Below are 10,221 nucleotides of genomic sequence, written 5' to 3' on the forward strand. Positions count from 1 at the left end.
TTTCCAATTTATAGTTATTTATGATAAAGTTAATGGTTAAACTAAAATATTAAGCCTCAATTACATTTCTTTGTCATAAAGGTTGGATAACGAAATCTTAGGAATCATTGACAGATACATTTTTATATATATATCGGTAATCTTTTACTTCCTAATATCGATATTGGCCTTGTTCCTGCTCTAGGAGGATCCTGAGACGTTCCTGTACGTCTCCTCCCACGTGTCCCGTACAATCTCTGGGGGAAGATCGATCCTGATGAGTGGTCTCTACAAGGTGTAGACTCCGGGTAAGCCTGTGTTCTGTGTCCTGACCAGCAGAGGGCGACTCTACCTCTCACTGGATTTATAACGTCAGTCAAACAGAGGAGTTTATTGTTCAAGTCTTCAACACATGATGAACACATAAAGCACGCGATGTGTTGGGGGCGTGGCTACAGTGTGATTGACAGCTGGTCCGTGCGTCGGTTTCAACACGTCGACTCTAACATCGGGTCCATTGCTCTGTTGTTCTCGCTTGGAGGTCGTGAGTCTTGTTCATCGTTGCTCTGTGGAACCTGCGTCCGTGCTGAGTGTTGGACTTTGACCTGGAACGTGTCGAACTTCTCAGGTATCAGTCCGTTTTTGAAGAGCAGCGCCGCTAGGTAGGAGATGAGCAGAATGGAGGCAAACGTAACCAGCATGCATATGGTCCTGATGGGGGAGTACTGAACGTAAACGCCGTCCTCCAGGGTGCATCCTGGGAGGTGCAGGACGGGCGGCAGCGCCAGCAGCGGCTCTCCACACAGAAGTCTGAGCAGAGACCCCAGCAGGAATCCGGCCGTGGCGCCGTAACCGTTGGACACGTTGAAGAAGAGCACGCAGACCAGCTGTGGGAACATCAGGATGTAGGCGATTTCTCCGCCCAGGATCCAGAACGCCATGACGCCGGTGTGCAGGAAGGTGAGCGACGTCCCGACCAGGCCGAAGAAAACCACGGCACCTCGAATCACCCAGCGGATCTCGTTCTCTAACGCCTGCAACGAAACGAGAATCGTAAGGGGGCAGGGACATTCGTTTTTTAACCTACTGCGGTCTGGACGTCTCACCCTGGGCCTCAGGATCCTCTTGTAGATGTTGGAGGTGAAGATGGACGCCGCCGACAGCAAGGCAGAGTCGGTCGATGACATCACAGCGGCCGCCACGGCACCAATGCCGATGACGGAGACGTAGGGCGGAGTCAGGTGTTGCAGGCAGAGCGGCAGAATCAGGCCCGTCTGCCCTCGTTCGAACGGAGACGGAGAACCATACGAGGTGGAGTTCCAGTCTGAGAAGATCAAACCTGATGTCATCCATCAGAAAGGGAAAGAAGAAACTGTGACGGTTCCTCTGACGGAACATTCAACCCGTGTACCTGTGGACGCAGCCACGGCCCCGATCAGCACCGGAGGAATCCCAAAAGTGGGGATGAGAACCGCCGCGGCGTAACATCGCAGTTTGGCCGATGCCGAGGACGAGGCCGACAACGTCCGCTGGTGGAAGTCCTGGAAGCCGAGGTCGCCGACGCTCTGAAGGAATAGAGGGATCAGACTCGTGAAGGTCACAGTGGACATCAAACGTCATAAATCTGAGCTTTATGATTAACGCTTCAGGATGTAGTGACATCAAGTGTTGAGGTTGAATACCACCAGATGTCACCGGACGTAGGATTGGGGGTGTGGTCTGACTGAGAGCTACACCTGCCATCATGCGCTGATTGGACAGTGCAAGCTGTCAATCACTCTGTATCAACGCCCCCAACACACCCAGTGCTTTATGGTCTATATGACTGTAAATGGACCATAATGTACAAAATATTGAAGAGGGTTGAAACTAGAGTCAAACCATAAATCAAGTCATATTTCATAGAGTCGCCCTCTGCTGGTCAGGACACAAAACACAGGCTTCACTCTCTGGACCCGGTGACGACGTCACGTATTATAAACAACCCTATGTGAACGGACCTCTCACAAACATCGAACTGGTGTCGTTGACTTCATCACAAACCTCAAACCAGCAAACGTCCTGACAAGCGGAGGCCATGTTGTGGGCGTGGTCTCATGTTTGCACTGACAAATCCAAGTGTAAGAAGGGGGCCTCTCCACTCTTACCAGCAGTAGGAATAAGTCGGCCCACATCCAGGCTCTGTCGGCCGTGAGCGAGCCGACCCACGGGGCCTGGAAGGTTCTGTTGAAGGACGTGGTGGTGATGTCGACGGACGTGGGACTCGTGAGGAGGAAGGGGACGCACAGCCACTGAGGAGACACACAGCTCATATCTGGGATCAATATCAATACATGTACATGTATGTGTCACGACCCCGGAGACAGCAGAGGTCACTGAGACACGTATGTCCTCATCAGACTGACCGAGGTGATGAAGATGAGGCTGAGCTGGATCACGTCGGTGTACGCCACCGAGTAGAGGCCGCCCAGCAGAGTGTAGCTGATGGCCACCGCTGCCGAGATCCAGATACACACCGTGTACGACAGGTCCAGGATCACACTCATGGTCACGCCTGACACACACACACAAACACACGCTGATCGATCAGTTTATTGAAACGGAGATGAGGAGTTACATTCAGGTCCAGTTCAGAAGGTTGGACCCGTGTAAACAAAGATGGACGACACAAAGCCACATGGCACAGACACACTGTCCAGTACAGTAGCTTCTGAACCAATAGTATCGCCTAATTTATATTTAGAATCCTTCTCCCCTATAGATCTGGCTGAGCTGACTTCACTTGTCACTTCATCCAAGTCATCAACCTGTCTTTTAGATCCTATTCCATCAAGGCTATTTAAGGATGTATTACCTTTAATTAATAATTCCATATTAGATCAGATCAATTTATCTATATTGACAGGCTATGTACCAAAGGCCTTTAAGGTGGCAGTAGTTAAACCTCTGCTCAAAAAAACGACTCTGGACCCAGATATCTTAGCTAACTATAGACCCATATCAAACCTCTCCTTTATCTCTGAAATCCTTGAAAAATCTGTTGCTAACCAGTTATGTGACTATTTACACAGGAATAGTCTGCTTGAAGACTTTCAGTCAGGATTTAGAAAACATCATAGTACAGAAACAGCACTACTGAAGGTTACCAACGACCTTCTCATGGCCTCAGACAGTGGACATGTTTCTATTCTCGTCCTTTTAGATCTTAGTGCTGCATTTGATACCATCGATCACAAAATTCTGTTACAGAGACTAGAACACATTGGGATTAAAGGAACAGCACTAGAATGGTTTAAGTCCTACTTATCTGATAGATTTCAGTTTGTTAACGTTAATAACAAATCTTCCATTCATACAAAAGTGAGACATGGAGTACCACAAGGTTCTGTACTGGGACCGATACTTTTCACTCTATATATACTTCCTTTAGGCAATATTATAAGAAAAAGACACATCAATTTCCATTGCTACCCTGATGATACCCAGCTGTATTTATCTATAAAGCCAGATGAAACTAATCAGGTAGACAAACTTCAGGATTGTCTTAAAGACATAAAGGCCTGATGACTTATAATTTTTTACTTCTACATTCAGAAAAAACTGAGGTCATTGTACTCGGCCCTGAACACCTCAGAGAAACATTATCTGATCATATAGTTACCTTGGATGGCATTACCTTGGCCTCCAGCTCTACTGTGAGAAACCTTGGAGTTACCTTTGACCGGGGTATTACTTGTATTCATTACTGTCAGGATGTTCCCCAATAAGTCTGTGAAAAGCCTCCAGCTAATCCGAAATGCCGCAGCACAAGTTCTGACAGGAACTAGAAAAAGAGATCATGTTTCTCCAGTGTTAGAATCTCTGCATTGGCTTCCTGTAAAATTCAGAATAGAATTCAAAATACTGCTCCTCACCTACAAAGCCCTTAATAATCAAGCTCCATCATATCTCACAGAGCTCATAGTTTCATATTATCCCAATAGATCACTTGTCTCTACTTGTGGTTCAGAGTCTGTGAGAGTAGAATGGGAGGCAGAGCCTTCAGCCACCAGGCTCCTCCCCTCTGGAACCAGGAGGCAGACGACATCTCTACATTAGAGTTAAACTTCAAACCTTCCTCTTTGATAAAGATTATAGTTCGAACTGCTCAGGTGTTTAATAAACCATTTCTTTATTATGCTGCTATAGGCCTAGACTGCTGGGGGAACTTATATCATGAGCATCCTTCTCCCTCTCTCTCTCTCTCTCTCTTTATCTCTCTCTCCTTCTCCCACTCTCTCTCTTTATCTCTCTCTCCTTCTCCCTCTCTCTCTCTTTATCTCTCTCTCCTTCTCCCTCTCTCTCTCTTTATCTCTCTCTCCTTCTCCCACTTCTTTCAATCTCTCTCTCTCTCTGTCCCCATGTATCTACATTACATGTCACTAACTCTGTTTTCTCTCTCTCCTAGTAGATCTGACCCCAGAGCTGCAGGATACAAACCCGTCATTATTATTGCTATTATTAATATTAATATTAATATCATCACTAATAATAACAACAACATAATTGTATTTTTTAATTATAAGTATCAGTCTGGTAGAGATTACAGCGGTGGTTGTACAACTGTCCTCTCTCCCTCCTCTCCTCCTCCCTCTCCTCCCACCCTCTTTCTGCCCACCTCTCCTCTCTTCCCCCTCTCTTCTCTCCTCTCTTCCCCCTCTCTCTCCTCCTCCCTCTCCTCCTCCCTCTCCTCTCTTCCCCCTCTCTTCTCTCCTCTCTTCCCCCTCTCTCTCCTCCTCCCTCTCCTCCTCCCTCTCCTCTCTTCCCCCTCTCTCTCCTCCTCCCTCTCCTCCTCCCTCTCCTCTCTTCCCCCTCTCCTCTCTCCTCTCTTCCCCCTCTCTCTCCTCCTCCCTCTCCTCCTCCCTCTCCTCTCTTCCCCCTCTCTCTCCTCCTCCCTCTCCTCCCACCTCTCCTCTCTTCCCCCTCTCTCTCCTCTCTCCTCCTCCCTCTCCTCTCTCTTCTCTCCTCCTCCCTCTCCTCTCTCTCTCCTCCTCCCTCTCCTCCCACCTCTCCTCTCTCTCTCTCTCTCCTCACCCCAACCCGTCGAGACAGAAGCTCCGCCCACAACTGAGTCTGGTTCTGTCAGAGATTTCTTCCTGTTTAAAGAGTTTTTTCTCTCCACCATCCTCAAGTGCTTTGCTCATTGTGGGATTTGTTGGGTTTTCCCTTTAATATTGTAATATTGACCTCACTATGTAAAGTGCCCTGAGACAATGTATGTTGTGATATGGCGCTATACAAATAAAATTGAATTGAATTGAATTGAATCATCCATAAGTATAGCTGCAGCAGGGGGCGGGGCTTAGGAACTATATACTGCAGCTAGGCACCAGGGCGCGATCAGGATGATTTATGTCACCTCAGTCTTCTCACCCAGGCTGATCAGAGTGGATGTGACCCAGATGACCTCTGACATGAGTGGCACCACCGACAGGAGTCCACTCAGACTGTTGCCGTATTTGATCTGGAACGGGTCCATCATGGTCACGTACTTCCTTTCTCGCATCGGCTCGGCGAAGAAGAAACCACCTGTGAAGGAGGGGGAGGAGTTACTATATATTATATATGAGTGTATATATGCTGAATATGAGTATCACTGTCACAACCTGCCCCCCCCCCCCCCGGTCCCCTCCAGCCTGTTCAAACAACTCGTCTTGTGTCTGTTGAAGCCTGAGGTCAGTTTACAGAGTGACTGCACTGTCACACGTCGACATCTGGCTCAACCCCCAATGCACGAACACCCCCCCCCCACACACACACACTGTCTGAGGCTCCGCCCACACTGACATTTGGAGTTTTCCCGCCCCTGAACACATTAACACATCAATAAATCTCACGATATATTAATCAGATAATTAAATAATACAGCACCTTTAATACTTAAAGTACATTATACTTTAATCCACTTTAATTCAGATGCTAATGCAACATTTCATCACTGATCGAGTCTTTTGTATCCGGATACGAAAGAGTCTCTCTCACCCAGAGTGAAGGCCAGCGTCGCCGCCAGCGGCATCACGGCCCAGATCAGGCCCAGCTCCGGGTTGTACACCGTCTCCGCCGTGCCGATGATGAAGGTCCCGCCCACCCAGGTCGCTGAGGCAACATGGAGGACGAACAGTCACAGAGAGTTAAGAAGAAGAGATGTGAAACAAGGGAAACAGAGAGACGAGGAGGCGAGGACGAGATCTTAACTCAACTCAACTTAACTTATATTCTTAACTTAACTAATCTCATCTCAACTCATCTCATCTTTACTTGCTTAACATATGTGTGTTATTATACACACAGAACTACACACACACACACACACACTCTTATTTTGAGGCTTCCTCTGAGCAGCTGTTTGAATTTAGATTCAAACATTTAGGTTTAAAATTAATATTTTACTTTAACATTGACATTCAATTTCTAAACTTTAAAAAAAAGACAAAGTACACAAATATTGTTGTAACTGTGGTAAAAAAGAAAAGAAAAAAGAGTGACTTCATGGCCTCAGGCGTCGACACAAGCAGCTGGGACCAGTTCTCAAACTCCTGCACCAGCTTCCTGTTGGAACTGTCTCGTGTGAACTGGATCAGAGATCTAACAGCGACTCCGCGTGAGAAGAAACTCTCACCTGTGGTTGTGAAGATCCCCATCACCAAGCTGATCTTCCTGTCGCCCAGCAACGCCATGTCGGCGTGCGCTGCTCGCGTCCGGGTCTCATCCCTCTTGGACTTGACGGAGGCCCAGACGCCGATTCCCAGAACCAACAGGTAGAACACGATGGTGGCCACGAGTCCCGGGACGTTCAGAGCCATGTCGACGAGGAGATGAGTGAGTGAGGGGGAGCAGCCAGACGCTGATACTTAACCTGGGGTGGGTGTGTGTGTGTGTGTGAGGAATGTGAGGCCTCTCAACTGTCAAGATTTAAAACCTGCTCCACAACAAACAAACACAGTCCGGAACAAAAAGAGACAATGGAAAAAAGTTTCTTGGGGTTGGAAAAGGACGACTGAAGTTTAGATTCAAAGAAAGAGGCTTTAGCAGCAGATAAGGAAGCAGAGAAAGAGGAAAGAAGAGATCTATAGTTAAGAAGATCCTCAAGGTACAGTGAGGTGTCAGGTCCAGCCACGCTCCCACTTCTGGTTCCAAAACAAACAAGATGACTCTGGTCAAGGCTTCATAACGGCAGTTTGATGAATCAATGGGTGACGTCACATTGAGTGACCACTTGGTCTTTTCTCTTCTTTTTATTTCATTTATTTTACTCCATTAAACGTGTTTGGTTACAGACCACCAGCTGTTTCGACCTCACGTCCGAGGTCAACACGCTCTTCGTAGTTGGAGTATCTGTATTTTCAGATGCTAGATGCTCCACCGTGTTCAACAGTTGGTAGGAAAAGTTCTGGAAAATAAATGTCTGGTGCAACCTCCCCCCCCCCCCCCCCCCCCCCCCCCCCCCCACTTCGTCATCTCTTTCACATGATCACATGTTGTCATTTATTATAAAATATCAGCCACTTTAGGTTATTAAAGGTTTTTATTAACTATTGGTTTGAGAGCTGTGTGTGTGTGTGTGTGTGTGTGTGTGTGTGTGTGTGTGTGAGAGAGAGAGAGAGAGACATTCAAGTTGCCCTAGGTCGTTTTTAAACACCGGTAGCTTCATGGAGCAATGTCTTTGAGAGGGGGTCTCCTTGAGGACCAGGGACAACATGGGCGTCCTCTGGTGATGTGATATGATAAAGAAGAAGGTTCCATATGCGTCCATGAGTCTCTGGTGATCCTCATCCATCCAGGTCATGTGGTTATTCAAAGATCCAATGCCTGATGCCTTTTCCTCAAAACATTTGTGAGGAAAAGTCACTTTGGTTACACACAGAACCTACAAGAGCTTCAAAAAATAGCTTTAATAATATATTATTAAAAAACACCAACATACCTTGTTATTACCCTGAACCGTGTGTGTGTTTTACTTGAACAGAGTTGTGCTGCTTGATGTAGATTACAGGACAGAAATGACACTGTGAACATCTACCACTGAACAGCCTAGTTGTATCTTTCCTTGATGAACGAACTCTGTCCCTCACAAACTGATGCAGTCACCGTCGTCAGGCAGCCGAGGTGAGCAGAGGTCACCAGTGTAGGACCGATCGCTCTCCTTCACCATCTCGATGGAAAGCTCGATCTGCTTCTTCGCTGGCTTGGAGGACAGACTCCTCTGAGGCCCACAGGAGTCAGGGGAAGAGTCCGGCTCCTGTTCGGAGTTTGGATCGCTCTGGCCCTCGGTGGCCTCCTTCTGCTGTGTGAGCTTTGAGGTCTTGGAGCCGGCCCTGTGTTTGGTGCCGTACACCGAGCTGGGCACGGGCCTGGCCCTGAAGGCCTGTCGCTCCTCTTTCTGACCAACGTTCCCGAGCTCTGCCACAATCTTCGCCTCCCTCTTCCTCCTCTCTCTCTCCAGGAAATGGAAAGGCTCCGGCGAGATTGCAGCAGAGGCCTGGTAGACGTTGGAGTCGTGGTTACAACTATAACTTCTGCCCTGACTGGGCCGCTGACTGGGGCCCTGACTGGGGCCCTGACTGGGCCGCTGACTGGGGCCCTGACTGGGGCCCTGACTGGGGCGCTGACTGGGGCCCTGACTGGGCCGCTGACTGGGCCGCTGACTGGGGCCCTGACTGGGGGCCTGACTGGGGCCCTGACTGGGGCGCTGACTGGGGGCCTGACTGGGGCCCTGACTGGGGCCCTGACTGGGGCGACGGCTGATGATTTCGTAGAGAGGCAGGTGTATGTGCGCCGGTGCAGGCGACGCCCGGAACTTTTTCTGGCATTCCCGGAGCTCCTCCAGCTCCCGTTTCAGGAGCGTGTTCTCCAGCTCGATCTCCGAGCGCGTCCGCACCTTGTGCCTCTTCCTCTCCTCCTCCCTCAGCATCATCTGGAAGGGTTTGGGCACGGTGACCTTAGAGCTGGACCGGACTCTGACCCCAGCTCGACAGGACAGTCGCCCCCGCGGTTTCAGACCCAAGGCCGCAGGCTGGAACCTGAACTGCTTCTTGGTCGTCATTTCCTCTGGGCTCAGCAGGATTTCTCTGGAAGAAAATAGGGAAGAGTAAATTGTAACAGTAAAGAGGAGTTCAGTTGTGAAGCTTCAAGAAGAACTTCCTCGTCTGGGCTTCACATCTAACAATGACAAGAACTTGTCTGCTGCTACACTTCACCAACCTCGCAAAGCTCCTTGGGTTGTCCAGCTCCAGCTCCACCATGCCGTCCTCTCCACAGAGCTCTGATTGGTCAGAACCACTCGACGTCTCATGGAAGTCCAGCGCCTCCTGAGAATTGATCCTCTGGAGAGTTCTCGCCGGGCAGCTGCTGCACGAGTCAAGCAGAGAGAGACATGACAAAACAATCACCAACTGGACAAGGACGATTTTTATAACACTCACCTGCGTCTGACCTGCGTCTGTTTGGACAACTGAACAGGAACTGCATGAAAAGTAAAACTTCTTTTATATATACATATATATGAACCTATGTCTGTGACAGATTGACTGATCTTTACATCCTGTTGAAACAAGGTTTTCATGTTTAACCTTGTTAGAGTTTTGCTGATAATAATACAGTGTGGTGCTTAGAAATGTTGATTTTTAGAAGGACCATATTGTCAAAATCAAGATTTCCTGTCTTTTTTCATAACAAATAGGGTCGAGGGTCTGTAAGCTCCGTCAAAGTGTCAAAACGGTCAATAAACAGACAAATACACAGTTTACATTCTGCTTTTTTTTTTACAATGCCCCAGAAATATGATGAGCGATCAACAACATGAGAAAAATCAGGAAGCGACATCATTGCACAGGATTCATAAGGATATTAATACAAGAGACCAGAACTAACTCTGAATTATTTTACCTTTGCAAAATTCATCGGTAACCGGTAACGGTCGGCGGACTCAGCAGATCGCTCTGGCGTCTTCCGCCTCGCGGGCCGCCGCCGCCACCGGGTACCGATGAATGTTGGTAGTTGGGAGCAGGAGATAGTTGCTCCAGGGCAGAAGCTGAGCCGCTCTAAGCCCGTGGTATTAAACCATATGGAGATGTTCATCTTCTTAAGGATCAAAACTTCAAATAAAACACCAGAAATGTGAGAATATGGGACATTTAAATCTTGAAACACAGACACGTGGAAAAGCCGTTTGACATCAACATCTTTCCATCGGAGCATTCTCAT

The 10,221-nt window shown here is 48.3% G+C and overlaps 2 protein-coding genes across 3 annotated transcripts in view; both read right to left on the bottom strand.

Annotated features, from left to right (window-relative positions):
- Nucleotides 1-59: 59 nt before the first annotated feature.
- Nucleotides 60-6,836, bottom strand: LOC118283268 (high-affinity choline transporter 1-like). Its single transcript, XM_035605064.1, has 8 exons — nt 6,638-6,836; nt 6,001-6,114; nt 5,392-5,547; nt 2,385-2,533; nt 2,127-2,270; nt 1,391-1,544; nt 1,086-1,303; nt 60-1,013 (listed from the first exon to the last, which is right to left on the bottom strand). The coding sequence occupies exons 1-8, from the start codon at nt 6,819-6,821 to the stop codon at nt 468-470; spliced, it is 1,665 nt and encodes a 554-aa protein (XP_035460957.1). The 5' UTR covers nt 6,822-6,836; the 3' UTR covers nt 60-467.
- Nucleotides 6,837-7,584: 748 nt separating this feature from the next.
- LOC118284140 (uncharacterized protein C2orf16-like) overlaps nt 7,585-10,221 on the bottom strand; it is a 4,195-nt gene continuing 1,558 nt past the window's right edge. The window contains exons 1-3 of one of the 2 annotated variants that reach the window (XM_047335355.1): nt 9,441-10,221; nt 9,220-9,366; nt 7,585-9,086 (exon numbers count right to left, since the gene is read on the bottom strand). The exon at nt 9,441-10,221 is cut by the window's right edge and continues 195 nt beyond it. In XM_047335355.1, the coding sequence (XP_047191311.1) occupies nt 8,087-9,086; nt 9,220-9,366; nt 9,441-9,580 (1,287 nt within the window). In that variant the 5' untranslated portion in view covers nt 9,581-10,221 and the 3' untranslated portion in view covers nt 7,585-8,086. The remainder of the gene's footprint in view (nt 9,087-9,219; nt 9,367-9,440) is intronic. The other variant, XM_047335354.1, reaches the window with a different exon arrangement.

Source organism: Scophthalmus maximus, chromosome 10 (assembly GCF_022379125.1).
Source record: "Scophthalmus maximus strain ysfricsl-2021 chromosome 10, ASM2237912v1, whole genome shotgun sequence".
Classification (NCBI taxonomy): Eukaryota; Metazoa; Chordata; class Actinopteri; order Pleuronectiformes; family Scophthalmidae; genus Scophthalmus; species Scophthalmus maximus.